At 33.7% G+C, this 22,502-nt stretch overlaps 2 protein-coding genes across 3 annotated transcripts in view; one reads left to right on the top strand and one right to left on the bottom strand.

Moving 5' to 3' along the window:
* Window positions 1-22,502, bottom strand: part of LOC132753798 (rab-like protein 2A) — a 95,878-nt gene that overhangs the window by 60,522 nt on the left and 12,854 nt on the right. For both annotated transcript variants that reach the window (XM_060744323.1, XM_060744324.1), the window contains exon 2: window positions 532-561. In XM_060744323.1, the coding sequence (XP_060600306.1) occupies window positions 532-561 (30 nt within the window). The remainder of the gene's footprint in view (window positions 1-531; window positions 562-22,502) is intronic.
* LOC132753793 (zinc finger protein 862-like) lies at window positions 5,278-14,276 on the top strand. Its single transcript, XM_060744313.1, has 5 exons — window positions 5,278-5,375; window positions 5,629-6,831; window positions 7,132-7,449; window positions 7,882-8,006; window positions 12,666-14,276. The coding sequence occupies exons 2-5, from the start codon at window positions 5,845-5,847 to the stop codon at window positions 13,201-13,203; spliced, it is 1,968 nt and encodes a 655-aa protein (XP_060600296.1). The 5' UTR covers window positions 5,278-5,375; window positions 5,629-5,844; the 3' UTR covers window positions 13,204-14,276.

Here is a 22,502-nt window from a genome sequence, read left to right as displayed (position 1 = left end):
ACAGTGATAAATATTGTAAATCAATTAAACTTAACAGTTAGAAAAAAAGATATCATTCATTGAAATTTATAACAAACCTTTACTACAATGTATCTTGATGTGTGGATTTAAGATTCAATGTTCTTTATCTTAATGGTTCTATTCCACCTTAAAAAAGTTCCATCCACAAAATTTAGATATAATATAAAACAATACAAAATTTATGTTTAAAACTTTAAACCATTGATTAATTGTAAACAAATCTTGTTCAGTCAGTAGAGAAAGCATCAAATTTGTAACCAATGGTTTGTTGGTTCAATCCTCCAACAAATACAACTGCTCTCTTACATTGGGACTATATATCGGTCTCTCACTGCTGATTCAGAAATTTTGTAACACTAGTAATCTGTCACTTGCAGAGAAATTGGTAATTACTAGAGAGTTAGTATCTAATTACTAATAGATGGTATCAAATACCCAGATATGAACAAAAGTGTGCTTAAGTTGGCATAAAATCAAATAAACAAAAGTAAGTAACACCTTAAAGGATACTATCCATCCATCAGAAATCTTTCAACCAGCCTGAAAAGTAAAACACTATTATAATGAATGGGTCAAATCTAATCTGTAATGCTGCAAAATATTATATATGCAAATAAGATACCATTACATGCAAGAAACTTTGAGACCATTACACTTTTATCATTTATATGTACAATTATATCAAAATAAAGGAATATTAAAGAAATAACAAGAGCCACCACCACTAGCTGGGACCACACTCTACGTTTTTCTTATCTATAAAGTTGAACACATCAGAGTATAAGAACATTATAGTAAGGACTACTCCTACTAAACATTTATTTTGTAACAATTATTTAAAATTCAAATGTCATACTTATCTTGAAGGTCAAGCTAGGGCATTCAAAAGTCAAGGTCACATAAAGTGCTCTTTTGCCCAAAAATGAATTCGGAAATAAATCCATTCATAAACAAGACCACCACAAAGGCAGTCTAATTATAATAAATGTAAATTCATTTGAATAATCAAAATAAATCTTTTAATAGGGTTAAATAGAAACTTGTCTGAAAAATGTTTTATTTCAATTATCCTGATGATAATATATTTATGACCTCTAAGGTGGGGGCATTTTTAACCCTAGGTACAGTATTCATAAGAGGTTTATTAGGTAATGCTACATGTATATGCCAAAGGCATAGTATTTATTCACAAAGCTAGAAATGTGTTGTCATGCCCCCGCATGCAGCCAAAATTTCAGATGTTAAAATATTTAGTTCCAAATTTGTTTGCGCAAATTTTTTTTTTTCATTTTAAGTTCAAAGCCCTTAAAACTATTCAATGTTATCACACCATTTTTATACAAAGTTCAAGGCACTGAAACTATTCAGTGTTAAGCTTTTGTAAATTGCAAATTGCATATTTGTAGCTAAAATTATGGCTACATACATTTCCACAAAAGTATGAGTGCTGAAACTGAAAAATCAAAATTTTTCCATCATTCAAGAACGATAACTTTGTTCAAAATCATTTAACCAGGACCAAATTCCAACTTGAACTGCTTATTTCTAAGATGTATCTATATGTCAAATTTGAGTTGATTGTGTACAACCATTGGGGAGATAATGAACAGAAACTTAAAATTTCTGATTTTTTTTCAAAGTTCAAGAGGGATAACTCTGTCAGCTTTCATCAAACCATGACCAAATTTGAAATAGACCAATGCATTCTTATGACATATCCATATCTTTAATTTGAGTTGAATATGTACAACTGTTGGGGGAAAATGAATGGGAACTGAAAATTTCCTTTTATTTCAAAGTTAAAGGGGCATAACTCTGCCAAAAATCATCAAACCATGACAAAATTCAAACTTGGCCTGCGCATTCCTTTGACATATTCATATGTCAAATTTGAGTTGAATGTGTAATACTGTTGGGGAGATAATGAACGGAAACTGAAAATTTCATATTATTTTCAAAGTGAAAGGGGCATAACTCTGCCAAAAATCATTGAACCATGACCAAATTCGAACTTGACCTGCATTCCTTTGACATATCCATATCATGTTTGAGTTGAATGTGTAATACCGTTGGGGAGATAATGAAGGGAAACTGAAAATTTCATATTATTTTCAAAGCATAATAATTCTCTGCCAAAAATCATAGAACCATGAATAAATTCTGTCTTGACCTGCGCATTCCTTTGACGTATTCATATTTTATAAAGGCCCTTGGGGCGGGCTTATTTTAACTTGGGTGCTTTTTTTTAACCAACTTGGTAGACACTCACTAGATGTTTCATGCTTAATATCTAAGCTATAGCTCTATGGTTTATTTAAAAGAAGATTTTTTAAGTTTTTACTATAGACATATAAGGAAAATCAGTGCCGTCGGGGCGGGGTCAATTTTGATCCCAGGGCTTTTATTTGAACAAACTTGGTAGACACTCAACAAACAATGTTTCATGCCAAATATTTAAGCTCTAGCTCTTTCGATTTTTTAAAAGAAGACTTTTTAAGTTTTTACTATGTTACATATTAGGAAAAGCAATGACCCCCTGGGGTGGGGCCAATTTTAACCCTAGGGCTTTTATTTGAACAAACTTGATAGAAACTCACTAGAAAATATTTTATGCCAAATATCTAAGCTCTATCTGTTTGGGTTTTTTTAAAATAAGATATTTTTTTCTTTCGGTTGCCATGGTAACCAGAGTTCTGCATGAAATTAAATTCTTTGAAATTTTTTTAAAGGTGACCATCAATGGACCATTTCTGTGAAGTTGGATGAAATTGGCTTAGTGGTTTATGAGGAGATGTCGTTTAAAGTAAAAGTTTACGGATGCCAGACGGACAGACGCCGGATGAAAAGTGATCACAAAAGCTCACCATGTCACTTTGTGACTATTGAGCTAAAAAGTTAAAAACAGGCTGGAAAAGTTGTGTGAGACATGTTCGATGCAACCTATGGATGCACTAAACTGCTCTGTGGTAGCAGTCTGTGCGAAAGTCTGTCGGTCCTCCGACTTCGCCAACTAAAAATCAGGAGGGCCGAGATAAATTTCGATACAGTCAGTCCTCATGTCCGAATAAAATTTCAGCCAGTTTGAAACAATTTTTGGCCTTCTAAATATGCAAAACTTCCAAGATCAATCTTTTTTTTTTCATTTTTGCTTGTATTCACAGACCCAGATAACCAAAATCACCGCAAGATACAACCAGTTTTTGCTAAGTAATGTAAGCCACCATCTTGTCTTGGATAATTTCCTTACCAAAACATATTTTTTCTCCAATCTTCAAAATTAAACCTTTGAAAGATGTATCGTTTTCTTGTGAATTATGCTAATGTTTTATTTATTATGTTTCTGTATATTTTTTTCATAGTATCTTATAGTTGAGTCTGATAATTCATATTTGCTAAATATTTTTGTTTATAATTATGGCAATATCCCTCCCCCACCCCTACAAAAATATACCTTTCAGAGTTTGGGCCGGGAAAAAATCATCAGGGCCGGCAATAAATCTAAAGATCCCAGTCCTTGTGGCTGGAAATTTTTTTGACTTTGGCATTGACTGTGGTAGGGAGTAGGGCTACTGCAGGGTGTAGGTGGTTCTAGTGGTATACAGCCCTAGGACAGAATGAGAATTTATATTGGTCTGAAGTTGCTGTGAAAAACTTATAACATAAGGGATGGCCATGGTGTGATGTTCGAAAGAAGGGTGTCAAATATTCTTCTATGGGGATACCAACCAGACCATGGTGAATGTTATAGACAAGAGCACCGCTAGGCGGAGCATTATATAGCGGAAATGTGTTAGTCTTGAATGAATAATAAAAAAAAAATTTTGACTTCTGTAAAACAGCCATCTTTCATTGTACAATTTATGAAGGAAATACAATGTACAGTAAAAACCCTCAATTAAGACCACCATCGGGACTGGACCAAAGTGGTCTTAATTGCGGGGTGGTCTTAATTGTGAATATTCTTATTGCTTACACACTTTATGACCATGGTCTATTTTAGTCATTTTGTATGAACAAACATTATATAATACAATAAAGTCTGTTATAATGTTACATCTGATGGGAAGATAATATGTTTCTGAAGAAATTTAATATCAAATTTTATTTGATCTGATTTCAATATCAATTATTATATGATGTACATAATACACCCATCAAATAAGAAATGAATTCATAGCAAAATCATTGGCTTAAAGGAACATTAAACCACTCTAAAATTTACTTTCTCACCTTATTCCATACAATATCCCAATAATATAAGGTGTTTTTGACATCTTATGAAATGAAGTGTCATGCCTAAGAGCTTTTAAGCAGATAATAACAACATAACAACATTTTATTGAAGATCTAGGTAGGTGTTGACTTTAAAATAGTGGGGTCAAATAAAGAACAAAATAAAGAATTGGGACTTAATCTGGTGGTCTTAAAAGTGGATAAGCGAGGTGGTCTTAATTCTGGATCATGTAACCATTGACATAAAGAACAGAAAATTCCGTTCTTATAAAAATTGGTCTTAATAGCGGGGTGGTCTTAATTCCGGGGTGGTCTTAAGGAGGGATTCTACTGTATACATAAATCTAAGAAATTAATACATAAACACATTAAAATAAAGTATTATCGCCTTCAAAAAGCAATCCTCCTTTATAGCTGAAGAACCTTTATATATATATATACAGTTGCTGTTTCCAAAGCACCACCATCAAGTTGTTATAAGTAAAAATGCTACGACGGATGGATGGACAGACGTCAGGGGCAGGGACTACCTTGGACTGAAAATTAAGGGAGAAGTGACTTCTCCCTTCAGGAAAAATAGGGAGAAGTTTTGAAATTTAGGGAGAAGTGATCATCAAATCTAGTTATATCATTGGATTTTTGCCTAATTTTATTTCACAAAATATACATGTACACAGGGCTCTACAAATACGATAGTCCGACGTCCGGGACAAGTCTAAAACCACTTTCGGACAACTGACAATATGCAGGAACTTTGTCCCGGACAAGTCTAATTTTTACAGATGCTTATCTCGGACAAGTGTCTAATTATTTCATTACACACACAATAAACAATTCAAAGGGCACATGCTGCGTCTGTAACTGGCACTCGATAAATCCGTACGCTCCGCCCTCGTATGTAAATAAGGAAAATCGATCGGCAATTTTAGCCAACCTTGACTCGCGTTATTTACTTGCTGACCAATGAAAATGCAAGTTGTAAATGCGTATCGGCAGGTGACTAATTGAAGCGCCCGGATTAAAGATATCGGCCGTCAATTTCAGAATTAATTGTTCGACTTCTAATTTGCATATCGATTGATTTAAGTGCAATCAGAGTTAGTAGTAAAAACAGTAAGACCGTAAGTACAGTTATTAATTTGATTTCACACCTTTTGTTCACATATCATTGCTGTCGCCTCTCTAATTGTCTACAAATCATGATGCTGTTAATTGTCAAACTTTTTCACAGGTATTGTCAAACTGCCAATGGAATTAACAATATGTTTTACGTATTTAAATGATCTTAAATATTAATTTTTTATCAGTACAGACCTGTTAGCTAACGTATGTTGACTGCGTTGTATTACAATGAGCTTGTTTAATTTTTTTAAGGTCAAGGATAAAAATCCGGAAAAACAAAGTGAAACTGAAAGTAGAAAACGTAAACATGAGGACATTAATGTAGATGATGGTCAAAAAAACAAAAAACAGTGTCAAGAAAGTTATTCTAAGAAAGACAAAAAGTATGACGCAACAAGAGAAAGAAAATTCATTGGAACATGGCTTGATGATTTTGACAGGCTTCAATATGAGAAGGATGAAAACCTCATGTTTTGTAAATATTGTAGAAAGTATCCGAAGCAAGCCGCCACTAAATTAAATCAAACATGTGTATTTGTTGAGGGCTCAAGAAACTTTAGATTAGAACCAATTCGTTCTCATAACAAAAGCACTGCTCACAAAAATTGTGCAAATCAGTTTCTTCGGGATGAGGAAAAGTCTTCATTAGATGTACCCACCAAAAAAGCTCCGGAAATTAGGAACACAGATATTGGGAAAGCTCTACATAAATTGGGAGAAAAAGAATGTCAACGTATGAAGTTTGTTTTCAATTGTGCCTACTCCCTAGCCTATCACAACAAACCCTTCACTGATATGAAAATGATGTGCACACTTATGAAAAAAAATAGTGTAGACCTTCCTGACAATTATGACAATGATGTGAGAGCCCGTGAATTTGCTTATTCTATAGCTGAGTGTATTCAACTTGATGCTGTCAATGACATTCTAAATAGCCCTTATGTCTCCATTCTAGCTGATGGCAGCACAGATGTTTCATTTAGGGAACAAGAAATTGTGTATTTAAGGTACCTAAGTGATGGAGAAGTTAAAACAAGATTCATTTCACTGGAAAAGCTTAAATCTTCAGATGCCAAGGGTGTAAAAGAAGGAATTGACTCTGGACTTTCACGCTTTGGAATAGAATTCTCAGATCTTACAGATACTGGGAACGGAAAACCTACACTGGTGTGCGCTAACTTTGATGGTGCTAGTGTTATGCAGGGACTGAAAACTGGGACAATGTCAATGATATTGAAAGATGCTCCTTGGGTGTTTCCTATGCACTGTGTTGCCCATAAACTTGAACTGGCCGCTCTAGATAGTGTACGAACAGATTCTTACTTGAGAAAGTTTGAAGACATTGTAAAAGGAATATACATGTTTTACCACTTCAGTCCTAAGCGAAGACGAGAGGTCAAAGAAGTAGCAGAATTCCTTGGAAGTGAATTGGTGCACATGAGTGGTATCAAACAGGTAAATTTGAAACATTGCTTATTTTTATGATACTTTCCCCTTGATAGAAATTATTGAAGAAATGTAGCACATGTATAACAAATTACTTATGATATAAATATATCACTTAAAAATATTATTTTATCAAACCTGTCACTAACAGTAAATGTTCTTGGTACACTGTTCTTGGTACATGTTACAACTTGTGTCTTCTATAGCAGTGGCACAAGTTGGTAAAAGCAAGCACAAACAAGTATTTATGTCATGTAAATTGCGAAATGTTATTTGAATAATGATGATCATATTTTCTGTTTTATTCAGGTTAGATGGCTTGCTAGTAGGACACGGGCTTTGTCAGCACTGAAAAAGAACTACGCTTCGATAGTGGCCCATCTTGAGCATGTTGCAGCGAGAAACTCGTCTGAAGAGTCAGCAAGGGCTAATGGGTATTTGCGGGGAATGACAACCATCAAATTTGTGACACTACTACATTCAATGGTGGATATCCTGGACATCACCTCTAGTTTATCAAAAGTCTTCCAACAGTCCAACCTGCTTATCTCAGAAGTCTACCCAGAAACAGAGATTCATTTACTGAAGCTAGAGGAACTAAAGCATAGACCTGGCCAGAACTTACAGGTAAGATAAGAAAAAAGAAAAGTATTTATTTTTCAATTATAATTTTTTATCTTTAATTCTTATAAAACCGGGCATCATAATCATTTTAAACCTATTAGTATTACTTAGGCAGCAATTGTTGAGAAAATTTGTCATTACAGTAAGAACTGTATAATGCATAAAACTGCTTTGTTGTGTGTAGAACTGTGTAACACATAAATCTGCTTTGTTGTGTGTAATACTATGTAACACATAAAACTGCTTTGTTGTGTGTAATACTATGTAACACATAAAACTGCTTTGTTGTGTGTAATACTATGTAACACATAAATCTGCTTTGTTGTGTGTAATACTATGTAACACATAAAACTGCTTTGTTGTGTGTAGAACTGTATACCACATAAAACTGCTTTGTTGTGATTAATTTAAAAACAACAAATTCGTTTTTTTCAGGCATTTAATAGCCAGTTCAATGAGGAGGAAAGGTGCCTACAGGGTGTAAAACTTTCTGGTGACCTGCCATCCAGTACTTTCACCCATGATATCATAGATGACCTTATCAAGTATATTGACAAAAGGTACTATAATAAGTATGCCCATTTCTCATTCATTCGTGCCTTCTCATACATTTCGTGCTTACAGAAAATACGCTCGTGCGCATCGCGTGCGTATCCGATTACTATGCATATAAATTAAGGCTTCTAGAATCCAAATATTTAGGTCAAATGTTACTATATTGCATAGGTCAGATACTCTATTAGGTTTTCCTGCAGTATCATTCCTAATCTGAACATGTTTTAGCATAAAATAATTGTCATAATTCCAGACTTCTCCTAGACATTGGCAGAAGAAATACAGAGCCTATTCAGCAGAATCATTATTAAATGCTTACAAGGCTGTTAAAGATCAAGGTGTAGCTGTTAAGAGAGCAGCTCTACAGTTTGGGATACCAGTACAAACTTTGAGAGACAGAGTTAAAGGTTACATTGACCCTGTTCATTTTAAGAAAACAAAGGAAACTTGTTTTAGAGATGATGAGGAACTGACCCTTGTTGAACATGTTGAGACCATGGCTGAGCTTGGGTATGGATATAGTAATACTCAGCTACAGCATGCTGCTGGTGAATTAGCATTTGACCTGGGGAAAAAGAGTACCAATAAACCACTTAGTAACAATTGGCTATATGGCTTTCTTAAAAGATGGCGTAACAGATTAAGTACATTGAAACCATCAAAACTTGACAGCAACCGTGCAAGGTCCACCACACCCGAATGTGTTAAGAAGTATTATGAAAACCTTGCTGCTATTTTTAATAAATATAACCTACACACAAAGCCACAAAACATTTATAACATTGATGAGACTGGGTTACAACCAGACCATAGACCACCTAATGTAATTGCTCCTACAAATAGTAAACCACAAGCTATAACTTCTCCAAGGTCTACAACTACTACATTGATTGGCTGTGCAAATGCAGCTGGTAATTCTCTGCCACCATATTTTGTATTTAAAGGAAAAAGATATAACCCTGACTTGATGAAAGGAGCTACAGTAGGCACAGGTTACTCAATGTCAGACAGTGGATGGTCAAATGCTGTCATCTTCAGAACATATCTTGAAGACCATTTCCTTCCACATGTGAGAGGTCAATTAAGTGTTGAGAACCCTGTACTAGTTCTGTATGATGGTCATGCCTCTCACATTAATGAACCACTGGTCAAATGGGCAAGAGAACAGAACATCATACTTTTTGTTCTCCCTGCACACACATCACATATACTGCAGCCCCTAGATGTTGGCATGTTTGGCCCACAAAAATCATTTTATTACACAGAATGTGCAATCTATATGAATAAACACATGGGTAAAACTATCACTCGATATGAAATCTGCCAGCTGGCTTGTAAGGCTTACTTGAAATCCATGACTCCAATCAATATATTGTCAGGTTTCAAGAAAACTGGAATATTTCCACTTTCTCCAGAAAAAGTACCTATGCAAAAGTTGCTTCCGTGTGAAAGTTTTAGAGAAAATAAGCCACTGCAAAAAGCAAAAGCACTGAAAGAAGGAAAACATGCTGTAGAGGAATTTTTCAAACAAAAGTATGAAAACCAAACAAATAATGATGAAAAAAATGAAAAATGTGAATGCATGAAAAAGGCTATAAAAACAAAACCTAAAGCAGGAGGGCAAGCAATAACAGAAGATGAATATTATAAAGAATTGGTTGAATATGAAAAAACAAAAACTACTAACACTAAAGAAGCAACAACATCAAAACAAAGCAAACAAAATAAATCCAATGATAAGTCCAATTATATGGACATTTCAATAACAATGCACAACCCAGTCCCTTCAACTAGTGGTGTCCGAAACACAAATCATTCTCTGAGGCAGGTCCTTTCAGAAGATTCTGAAATTGAATCTGATGTAAACGACGAAGAATTATGTTGTGTTTGTAAAAAGATCTCACCACCAAAGCTAAAAGATTTGCCATTTCTTAAAATAGTTAACTGGGCTCAATGTGATAAATGTGATCACTGGGTGCACCTTGCACTCTGTACAAATGTCCATGTAGTGAGGAGACACAGTACATTCCTGTGTCCACATTGTGAAGCATAGAAAGTCCATAGATAATGAAATAAACTGTTTATGTTCCTTGTTAAAGTTAACATTTTATTAACATAGTTTTCTTACCTTGTTAAATGAAATTTGAAAACATTTTGATTGATAGTTTACTTACCTTGTTAGAAGAAATCAGAAAACAACATTAAAAATGTTCATAAACACTACTGGCATGCGAGCAGTTCCCGTACAAAAATCATAGTTACTTAAACATTATTTTTTATTACGCTCACTCACCAAAATTTGAATGTTACACAGCAATATTCAGCTCGTCACACAAATCATGGAAATTCCATCATGTTCTAAACATAGAACAACCCTTAGTTATGAGGCCTCATATGGGGTACCGAAATTATCCATTATTTTGTATGAAGAGAAGTAGTTCCCGTACATAAAATCTAACCCATTATAATTATACAATTTTATTATATCGGACCTATTTTTCATTTACAATTGTTGAACAGACCATTATCTAAGAGATAAATAGATGTAATTCAGGAAATAGAGCGTAGACTAAACGCGGGTATCAATTACCCGGTACCGTTACCCCAACGCATTCACATGCAATAGCATGCTTGTATGCATGATATTTTACGCATCAAAGCCATAAAATTATTATATATAGTAATATTGGTCAACATTCTGATAATTAAACAAGTTTACATCACATTGCCTACTTATTTGTAAACAGGTGGTATTAGTGGAAAACCCTTTAACAAGCCTCACGTGTAAGTATTTTTGCGCATGCGCGCAAGGACGGAATCCCCCAGAGAAAACAAGGTCACGTTTTGACGACGCACAGGTGAAAGTGATTTAAAATGAGACTTTATATATACGTACTGCCGAACTGACACTTAGAATTTGTCTCGTTTATGTATCTGCTTGATTTGAAAATGAATTTTTGAAGAATGCAAGAAAAAATCAAGCGTTTAAATGAAAAATACGGGTACTGCTTCTGTACGGGAACTGCTCGCATGCCAGTAGTATGGATATGATTTTTAAAAGGCTGTTGTTCTATAGCAAGACACACCACTGACACAAGTTTTATGAATATATGCCAGTAAATGGACACTTTTTTAATTGAACTTAGTATACTGACCTTGGGGTTAAATAATACACCGTAACACGGAGGACCAATCAAAAAAGCACGAAATGTATGAGAAAGCGTTTGATAGATTCAGCCAATGGTCCCACAAGGCCTCCGCTTAAAACCGGCGTAAGTCACTTACAAAAGTAACTAAATAGTTCTTTCATGTCTTTATTCTGAATTTAAAATTTAATAATTCCCCAAAAATGAGAGAATTTGGATATATCATGATTGACCAAAAATAATTACTCTTTTGTGTTCCATAAACAATTTACTTGCGGCATGCGCGTAGATTTACCGCTTAAAGAGGCACGAATGGTTAGAAAAGGGCATATAAACGTTTCATTTTTTTCTATATTAGACATGCCAGGTTTACGAAAATATACCAATTACAATTGTATAAAAACAAAGATAGAGATGTGAATATTTATGGCGGATCAGTGAGTTTGTTAAGGTGCGCAGTGATTCGGGACGCAAAATCTGAATTCTAACTGCCTAGTGAGTGAATTAGTTAAGCGATTCTTGACTAAGCAACTTTATAAAAATCAAAGTACATCACATAATAAGGTTGATCAATATAAAACAAGAAACATGGCAATGCCATGAAACCAGGTTTTCAATTATCACCATTGTAGATAAATATGTTGTATTTGAAATACAAATACAAGCAACAAACAATGTAACTATGTGCAATGTAAAACATGAATAATGTAGGAGGAATTGCCACTGAAGAAGTGTTCACTATAATATTATGTATAAGGAAAAAAACAAAGGGCCATAATTAGGTCAAAAACTATCCAATCACAAAACCCCGACAATATGTGCCAGGGTGCTTGATGACAAAGCTTCTGTGAAAGTTTGAACAAAATCCGTTGAGAAATGTAGGACGAGTTCAGCACAGAAGAATTTGTTCACTATAATTATATTGATAATTCTGTATAATGAAAAACAAGTTACAAAGTAGACATGAAATAATATATCATATCTTTTTTAAATTACCTCCAAAGATGATATGACCTTTGACTGCCAAATCAAGTTAAAATCATGTAAACAGGATTTTCAATGTTAATGTCACTGTGACCTTGACGCCAGCCATGCGGAACATGCGTTCTGCACGTCATCTTGATGTGGTAAACATTTGTCTGAAGTTTCATCAAAATTCTTCAAAGGGTTGAAGAGTTACAGAGCGGACAGGATTTTCAATGTTAATGTCACTGTGACCTTGACCTTGGAGCCAGCCATGCGGAACATGCGTTCTGCACGTCATCTTGATGTGGTAAACATTTGTCTGAAGTTTCATCAAAATTCTTCAAAGGGTTGAAGAGTTACAGAGCGGACACAATTTCGTTTGACGCCCGCCCGCCCATCCGCCCAGCCGCCCATCCGCCCGCCATACCCCAATCTAATAACCAGGATTTTCAAAATTGAAAACCTGGTTAAAAAGGAAGTAATATGAAATGATATGTGGTAAAACATGTCAAGATGTAAAAATTAATGAAGTAACAAATGTTTCTGTTCCAGGTTTTCAAATTTCAATGAAGATCCATTGAAATGCTTTGCTGCCTTGAATTATAAGGCTATCCCACAGAACCGTACAGACTTGATGAGATTTGGAACTAAAGAGGTCGAACAACTGATCAGTCACATGCCCCAACTTTTCCCCATAGAGTCCCATAGATCAGTATTGAATGAATACATGGATTTGAAGGTTTACATGAGAGAGATGAATCAAACAGGCCAGGAGCCAAGTGAGGTTTACAAGATTCTCTTAAATAAACAAAACATTCCAAACGTGAAAAAACTCTTACAGATAATGTTAATTGTGAGCCCTACCACTGCACAGTGTGAATGTGGCTTCTCTGCCATGAAACAGTTGAAAACACAATTGAGAAATTGCTTGAAACAGGACACTCTACAAATGCTCATGACTATTCAACAGCATGGCCCTTCACTAGAGGACTTTTGTTCTGAGAAAGCCATCAACCACTGGTTGACCTGTGGCAAAGGCTCTAGACATGTGAATGGACATTCAAAGAAATTCTTGGTTACAAAACTATAAAACCCCTGAAAGACTTTATAACCAGGCACAGGCATCATGGTTACTTAACCAAACAATGAAGACAATGTTTAAAGTCATTGTTACAAGACATGACATTGAATGAATATATGTACAATCAATCTGTTCAATTCAATATAGATATAAGTGTATGTGTGAAATGTATATCTCTGCTCTGTTACCATTATACATTGATGCATTGTAATTAAGAATAAGGAAATGTAAATATCTGTTATGTAAACATTATTTATTGAATATTTAAGGAAATGTAAATGTCTATTTTATAAATTTTTATTCATAAAAGAAAAGTTCTTGAAAGCATTTTCTAGTTAGTAATAAAATTAAAGGAAATGTAAATATCTGTTCTGTAAGTTGATCTATCTAGTTATCAACATTAAGGAAATTTAATTTCCCCTTCTGTTAACATTATTTATTCAATAGTAATGTTTTAAGGTTATGTATATATTTGTTCTGATAGTTTTATTGTTTTTAAGATGAAGGAGATTTATATATATACTTTTCTGTTTTGTTGACATCACTTCATTCGACAGTTAAGTGTAAGGTTAGGAAATGAAATATATAAGGAAAGCTTAACACATATCTAAATTTGTGCTAAGCATTTTCTTGATAAACAGAGAAAATGTGATATGGCTGTAAAAGTGAACATAAATCATGCAAGCAAATGTTAATTTTTATTATAAATAAAAAGCAAATTAGAAATTGATTTTGTTCTTTCCTTGTATATAGTGCACACAAACATCGTTGAAATTTTTACACTTGAGACAAGGACATCTCTGATCAATTTTGGGACAACTCTATTTTGCCAGGTCACTTGTCCTGGACAACTCTATTGAAAAAAAGTTTGTAGAGCCCTGGTACACTTTTATATGTACATGCATATAAAATATACATGTATATGGCACGGAAAATAAACAAATGTGTATTTGAAAATCGCTATGATGATATTTAATGAAGAACTAGTTGCTCAATAAAGTTTATTTAAGCATTTGATTTACATCAACACAACATTACATCAACACAACATTTTTTTATCGTTTTTTAGGTTCAACTGTTTCTGACTCTTTTAAATGCAATTAATTAAGAAGAAAAGTTCTTTAATTCAAAATAATTATCAATTTACATCAGTTTTAATGATGAATATTACTATCATAAACGTAATGATGATAACAAGAATCTAAATGGACCGGCAAATGTACATGGGACATCGTAAATCAAACGGGACATATAGAGGAAATTGTAAATCAAACAGAATGTTTAGGGAATATTGTAAATCAAACAAAACTTACAGTGGATAATGTAAATAAGACACAAATATATGTTTGAGGTAACTTTATTATCAATTAGCTAGCTTTTTATCATCTGCTGCATTCATATGATATCAGGATCTTACACAGCTTTAATTTACCCGAAAATTTAATGTATAATCAATGCGCTATAATAGCCTATTTTTAGCGATGTAGATTTCCAAGTGTGAATTCCAAATGTCGCTTTCAACGCTTCAGCGCATGTGCTAATTACGTCAGATTACACAATTAAATCTGCCTCCAGGAAGTATTATCGAGTGGAGAAATATACATGTCAGACATTTCATAGAGATTTTAGGGCGACTAGAATTTCGCTTTTCTGATCATATAGGGCGAAGTGAAAATATTTACGGCGAAGTTTTCGCCTATCTTCGCCCTGAACGCAGTCCCTGCAGGGGTATAACATAATATAAGCAAATTTTTTAGGACATATAATTAATGTACTCAATATAAGTGGTCATCCCATGAAGTTTGACAGTTGTACACTGTAAGCCAAATGAAACTTGTGTTATGCTCCAAAAACCACAATTTGAAGTGTTAAGTTCGTTGTGACCCTGACCTTATGACCCTAAAATCAATAGGGGTCATGTATTGGACATGGCTGTTCATCCTATAAAATTTTACAGCTGTAGGTTGATCAATACTACAATAGGGTTCTTCTACTTAATATGGACAATCATCCTATGAAGTTTGAATATTGTGGGCCAAATGGAACTTAAGTTATGCTTCGGAAACCAAATGACTAACGGACGGACAGTCATTCAACCAAATAGTGACAAGAAACATGGCAATGCCACGAAACCAGGTTTTCAATTATCACCATTGTAGATAAATATGTTGTATTTGAAATACAAATACAAGCAACAAACAATGTAACTATGTGCAATGTAAAACATGAATAATGTAGGAGGAATTGCCACAGAAGAAAATTTTTACTGTGTTCACTATATATTCTGTATAAGGAAAAAAAACAAAAAGCCATAATTAGGTAAACAAGAGCCACCGCCGGGCGGGGGCAACGCTCGACTTTTTACTTTTCTAAAAGCAAACATAGAAAGGTTTGAACATATCTTAACGTTTCCTTTTTATAAATTTAGCTGGTCTGTCTTGTCACATGAATAGAAACTCGCAATTCTATAAATAGAAACACGCAATTCTATAAATAGAAAAAGGCAATTCAATAAAAAGAAAGACGCAATTCTATAAATAGAAACACGCAATTCTATAAAAAGTAACACACAATTCTTTAAATAGAAACACGCAATTCTAAAAATAGTAACACGCAATTCTAAAAATAGCACAATTTTATAAATAGCAACAAGCAATTCTATAAATAGTAACGGGCAATTCTATAAATAGAAACACGCAATTCTAAAATTAGTAACACGCAATTCTAAAAATAGAAACACTCAATTCTATAAATAGAAACACGCAATTCTATAAATAGTAACACGCAATTCTATAAATAGTAACACGCAATTCTATAAAAAGTAACACACAATTCTATAAATAGAAACACGCAATTCTTAAAATAGAAACATGCAATTCTATAAATAGAAACACGCAATTCTAAAAATAGTAACACACAATTCTATATATAGTAACACGTAATTCTATAAAAAGTAACACGCAATTCAATTAATAGTAACACGCAATTCTAAAAATAGAAACATGCAATTCTAAAAATAGTAACACGCAATTCTATTAATAGAAACACGCAATTCTATCAATAGTAACATGCAATTCTAAAAATAGTAACACGCAATTCTAAAAATAATAACACGCAATTCTATAAATAGAAACAAGCAATTCTAAAAATAGTAACACGCAATTCTAAAAATAGTATCATGCAATTCTAAAAATAGAAACACGCAATTCTATAAATAGTAACATACAATTATAAAAATAGAAACACGCAATTCTAAAAATAGAAACACGCAATTCTAAAAATAGTAACACGCAATTCTAAAAATAGTAACAAGCAATTTCTATAAATAGTAACACCCAATTTCTAAAAATAGAAACACGCAATTCTAAAAATAGAAACACGCAATTCTATAAATAGTAACACGCAATTCTAAAAATAGTATCATACAATTCTAAAAATAGAAACACGCAATTCTATAAATAGTAACACACAATTCTAAAAATAGAAACACGCAATTCTAAAAATAGAAACACGCAATTCTAAAAATAGTAACACTCAATTCTATAAAGAGAACATGCAATTCTAAAAATAGAAACACGCAATTCTTCAAATAGAAACACGTAATTCTAAAAATAGAAACACGCAATTCTATAAATAGTAACACGCAATTCTACAAAAAGTATCATGCAATACTAAAAATAGAAACACGCAATTCTATAAATAGAAACACGTAATTCTAAAAATAGAAACACGCAATTCTATTAATAGTAACACGCAATTTCTAAAAATAGAAACACGCAAATCTAAAAATAGAAACACGCAATTCTATAAATAGTAACACGCAATTCTAAAAAAAGTATCATACAATTCTAAAAATAGAAACACGTAATTCTATAAATAGTAACACACAATTCTAAAAATAGAAACACGCAATTCTAAAAATAGAAACACGCAATTCTAAAAATGGAAACACGCAATTCTATAAATAGAAACACTCAATTCTATAAATAGAAACACGCAATTCTATAAATAGTAACACGCAATTTCTAAAAATAGAAACACGCAATTCTAAAAATAGAAACACGTAATTCTAAAAATAGAAACACGCAATTCTAAAAATAGTAACAAACATTTCTATAAATAGTAACACGCAATTCCATAAATAGTAACACGCAATTTCTAAAAATAGAAACACGTAATTCTATAAATAGTAACACACAATTCTAAAAAAAGAAACACACAATTCTAAAAATAGAAACACGAAATTCTATAAATAGTAACATGCAATTCTATAAATAGTAACACGCGATTCTATAAATAAAAGCACGCAATTCTAAAAATAGAAACACGCAATATACGTTGTTGTTGTTGATGATGATGATGATGATGATGATGATGATAGATATGTATGTATATATATATATATACACACACACACACCAATAAATATATAATTATGATCATTTAATCTGAGAAAATTCAGTAATTTAAACTTCAAGGTCAAGGTCATTAAAGAGCCCAAGCAAATTTGGGTTTGATAAACAATAAGGTCTGGTCCTTAAGAATGTTCTGTTATAATATAAAGTTGATCCCTTCAATAATAGCAAAGTTACAGTCAGTTACAGCCAAAACAATGAAAATTTCAATAATTTGACCTTCAAAGACAATGCCATTAATGAGTGAAGGTCAAGGTCCATCGGGTTATTTTTAAGAGTTATCTTTGAAGATTATTATGTTAAAGTTTCAAGACAATCCATTCAAAAATAACAAAGTGACAGCCAATAATAGCCAAAAAAATGAATATTTCAATAATTTGACCATCAAAGTCAAGGTCATTTATGAGTGAAGGTCAAGGTCTGTCTGGTTATTTTTAAGGGATATCCTTGAAGATTATTATGTTCAAGTTTGAAGACAATCCATTCATAAATAACAAAGTTACAGCCAATAATAGCCAAAAATATGAAAATTTCAATAATTTGACCTTCAAAGTCAAGGTCATTTATGAGTGAAGGTCAAGGTCTGTCTGGTTATTTTTAAGGAATATCCTTGAAGATTATTATGTTCAAGTTTGAAGACAATTCATTCAAAAATAACAAAGTTACAGCCAATAACAACATGAAGATTTTAACCTTGAAGGTCAAGGTCATTTATGGATGAAGGTCAAGGTTAGTGTGGTCTACTGAAAGGTCTTGTCCCAAGGGTTGTTGTGGCCAAGTATGAAGACAATACACCAAGAAATAACAAGGAACATCGCAATGCGATGCAACCAGGTTTTCAGCAAAATATTTCACAGAAGCTTTGTCATGAAGGGGCATTTGTTTTTAATTGAACTTTTAGGCCACTTCTTTTTTTTTTCTTGGTTTACAAATTTTTTTTTCAAAAATGTCCACTGGGTGGTCGAAAAAAAAAAAAAAAAAAAACCTCAAAAAGGTCCATCGGGTATATAAAATACAATTTAACAATATACTAGCAAATATATCGTAAATCAAACCATTAAATCTTCTCGAGGAAGGATACGGCTTATAGCCGTGCCGATGTCCTCATCAACGGCAGCCTTTAAAAAAGCCCGTCTGGTTGGCAAATCTTTAATTCCAACAAAATCAACTTGGAAATAAACAGTGCCGCTCAAGGGCGCCGTCATTGTTGTTTTACCATGAACTGTGGTAGTTATCCGAGGTAGTCCGAATGTTGTGTTGTATAGATTCGTACTCAAAAATATTTGAATTTTCGTACTCATATTTATCGCGCTTATCGGATAATTTTTTTTGCATCGGGGGAAAAAAAAGTGGAAATTTCAGTTTTATTTTTTTTCCAATTTACAAATATTTCGGGTCGCCGGTTTTGTAAACCAAGAAATATAAAAGAAGTGGCCTTAGGAGGAATTATGGCTTTTTTAATATTCCTCAAACAAAAATGATTGAGAAATTTTATGTTGTCTATTCGCCTTTTTTTCCCAAATGTTTTAGAAAGGTAAACAGTACTTTATTTTTGCTTAATTTTTGCATTTTTGCGTCTCTTGTCATTTTCTTTTGTCAACAATATTGGCGTGTGGTGTTTTGTGCGATATCAAGAAAAGTATGTTCACAATTTTAAAAAAATACTTGAATGATGTCTTGGAAGAAACATGGGAATTTAGTGAGCGCCAGGGCACTTGATGACAAAGCTTCTGTGAAAGTTTGGTCAAAATCCATTGAGAAATGTAGGAGAAGTTGAGCACTGTAGAAATTGTTCACTATATATTCTGTATAAGGAAAAAATTTACAAAGGGCCATAATTCGGTCAAATATTATCCAATCACAAAACCCCGACAATATGTGTCAGGTACTTGAAAACAAAGCTTCTAAGAAAGTTTGGTCAAAATCCGTTGAGAAATGTAGGAGGAGTTGAGCACAGAAGAAATTGTTCACTATATATTCTATATAAGGAAAAAAAACAAAGGGCCATAATTAGGTCAAATATATACCAATCGCAAAACCCTGGCAATATGTGTCAGGGCACTTGATGACAAAGCTTCTGAGAAAGTTTGGTCAAAATCCGTTGAGAAATGTAGGAGGAGTTGCGCACAGAAGAAATTGTTCACTATATATTTTATATAAGGAAAAAAAGCAAAGGGCCATAATTAGGTCAAATATTATCTAATCGCAAAACCCTGGCAATATGCGCCAGGGCACTTGATGACAAAGCTTGTGTGAAAGTTTGGTCAAAATCCGTTGAGAAATGTAGGAGGAGTTGCGCACAGAAGAAATTGTTCACTACATTGTATATATTCTATATAAGGAAAAAAAACAAAGGGCCATAATTAGGTCAAATATATACCAATCGCAAAACCCTGGCAATATGTGTCAGGGCACTTGATGACAAAGCTTCTGAGAAAGTTTGGTCAAAATCCGTTGAGAAATGTAGGAGGAGTTGCGCACAGAAGAAATTGTTCACTATATATTTTATATAAGGAAAAAAACACAAGGGCCATAATTAGGTCAAATATTATCTAATCGCAAAACCCCGACAATATGCGCCAGGGCACTTGATGACAAAGCTTCTGTGAAAGTTTGGTCAAAATCCGTTGAGAAATGTAGGAGGAGTTGCGCACAGAAGAAATCGTTTACGCCCGCCCGCCGCCGCCCGCCGCCGCATACCTCAATCTAATAACCAGTTTTTTCCTCCGGAAAACCTGGTTAAAAAAGCTATGATCCAGGTACAAGTTTGTGGACGGCAACGCCGCCGCGACTATAACAATACCTCTACTTTTTTTTTCAAAAAAAAAAAGTTGAGCTAAAAATTATCATATCACAAAACCCCGACAATATGTGCCAGGGCACTTGATGACAAAGCTTCTGTGAAAGTTTGAACAAAATCCATTAAGAAATGTAGGAGGAGTTCAGCACAGAAGAATTTGTTCACTATATATTCTGTATAAGGAAAAAAAACAAAGGGCCATAATTAGGTCAAATACTATCCAATCACAAGACCCTGATAATATGCACCAGGGCACTTGATAAAAAAGCTTCTGTGAAAGTTTGGTCAAAATCCGTTAGAGAAATGTAGGAGAAGTTGCGCACAGTAAAAATTGTTCACTATATTATTCTGTATAAGGAAAAAAAACAAAGGGCCAGAATAAGGTCAAATATTATACAATCACAAAACCCTGACAAATATGTCCCAAGGCACTTGATGACAAAGCTTCTGTGAAAGTTTGGTCAAAATCCGTTGAGAAATGTAGGAGGAGTTGCGCACAGAAGAAATTGTTTACGCCCGCCCGCCCATCCGCCCGCCCGCCGACATACCTCAATCTAACAAGAGCCATGTCAACATGGCCATCCCACGCCGAATGTGTTTGCTCATTGGAAGAATGTATATGTAGTAGAGCAGAATAATTCAATTTTAAGAGGTCTTTTGATAATGAAAACTGACGGCTGAAGTGATTACAGATTTGAAACTTATGTGAATACTGATGGCTGAAAATTACAAAGGGCAATAACTCAAAAATTATGAAAGGTAGAGTTGTCATTCTTGTGCACTGCACACCTCCTGAGTGAGATCTATCAAACTATGAAGTTTTATGTTGATATCTCAAAGGCTTTTTGAGTTATGCTCTGGACAAAAATTAATTTTGAAAAATAACAAAGGGCAATAACTTAAAAATTATGCAGGATAGAGTTATCTTTCTTGTGCACTGCACTCCTCCTCAATGAGATCCATCCACCTATGAAGTTTCAAGTTGATACCTCAAACACTTTTTGAGATAAGCTCCGGACAAAATAGTATGAAAAAGAACAAAGGGCAATAACTCAAAAATTATAAAGGGAAGAGTTATCATTCTTGCGCACAGCATTCCTCTTTAATAAGATCTATCCACCTATGACATTTCATGTTGACATCTCAAACACTTTTTGAGTTATGCTCCACTCATGTGAAAAATTATGTATGAAAAATAACAAAGGGCAATAACTCAAAAATTATGACAGGTAGAGTTATCATTCTTGTGCACTGCACACCTCCTGGGTTAGATCTATCAAACTATGAAGTTTCATGTTGATATCTAAAAGGCTTTTTGAGTTATGCTCTGGACAAAAATTAATTTTGAAAAATAACAAAGGGCAATAACTCAAAAATTATGCAGGGTAGAGTTATCAACCTTGTGCACTGCAATTCTCCTCAATGAGGTCTATCCACCTATGAAGTTTGAAGTTGATACCTCAAACACTTTTTGAGATAAGCTCCGGACAAAATAGTATGAAAAAGAACAAAGGGCAATAACTCAAAAAATAAATAGGGAAGAGTTATCATTCTTGAGCACAGCATTCCTCCTCAATAAGATCTATCCACGTTGACATCTCAAACACGTTTTGAGTTATGCTCCACTCAGGTGAAAAATTATGTATGAAAAATAACAAAGGGCAATAACTCAAAAATTATGAAAGGTAGAGTTATCATTCTTGTGCATTGCACACCTCCTGAGTGAGATCTATCCAACTATGAAGTTTCATGTTGATATCTTCAAGGCTTTTTGAGTTATGCTCTGGACAAAAATTAATTTTGAAAAATAACAAAGGGCAATAACTTAAAAATTATGCAGGATAGAGTTATCTTTCTTGTGCACTGCACTCCTCCTCAATGAGGTCTATCCACCTATGAAGTTTCAAGTTGATAACTCAAATACTTTTTGAGATATGCTCCGGACAAAAATGTCGGACGGAAGGACGGAGACTATTTCTATATCCCCCGCCGCTTTCGGCGTGGAATAATAACCAGTTTTTTCCTTCGGAAAACCTTGTTAATAAAGGGCCAATTCTATTGTTATTTTCTTTTGTTTAATAGAGGGCCAAGGC

The sequence above is a fragment of the Ruditapes philippinarum genome, unplaced genomic scaffold, assembly GCF_026571515.1.
Source record: "Ruditapes philippinarum isolate M1 unplaced genomic scaffold, ASM2657151v2 ctg126_1_1_1_1, whole genome shotgun sequence".
NCBI lineage: Eukaryota > Metazoa > Mollusca > Bivalvia > Venerida > Veneridae > Ruditapes > Ruditapes philippinarum.
Note: the sequence above shows the minus strand (reverse complement) of the source record. Positions and strands in the feature narration are given on the sequence as shown.

What these genes read in the sequence shown, in the direction of transcription:
- LOC132753793 (XM_060744313.1), top strand. Translation starts at nt 5,845, where the DNA reads ATGTTTTGTAAATATTGTAGAAAGTATCCGAAGCAAGCCGCCACTAAA. An exon ending in ACATGAGTGGTATCAAACAG is followed by an intron (nt 6,832 to 7,131) that starts GTAAATTTGAAA and finishes TGTTTTATTCAG; the next exon opens with GTTAGATGGCTTGCTAGTAG. An exon ending in ATCAAGTATATTGACAAAAG is followed by an intron (nt 8,007 to 12,665) that starts GTACTATAATAA and finishes TTTCTGTTCCAG; the next exon opens with GTTTTCAAATTTCAATGAAG.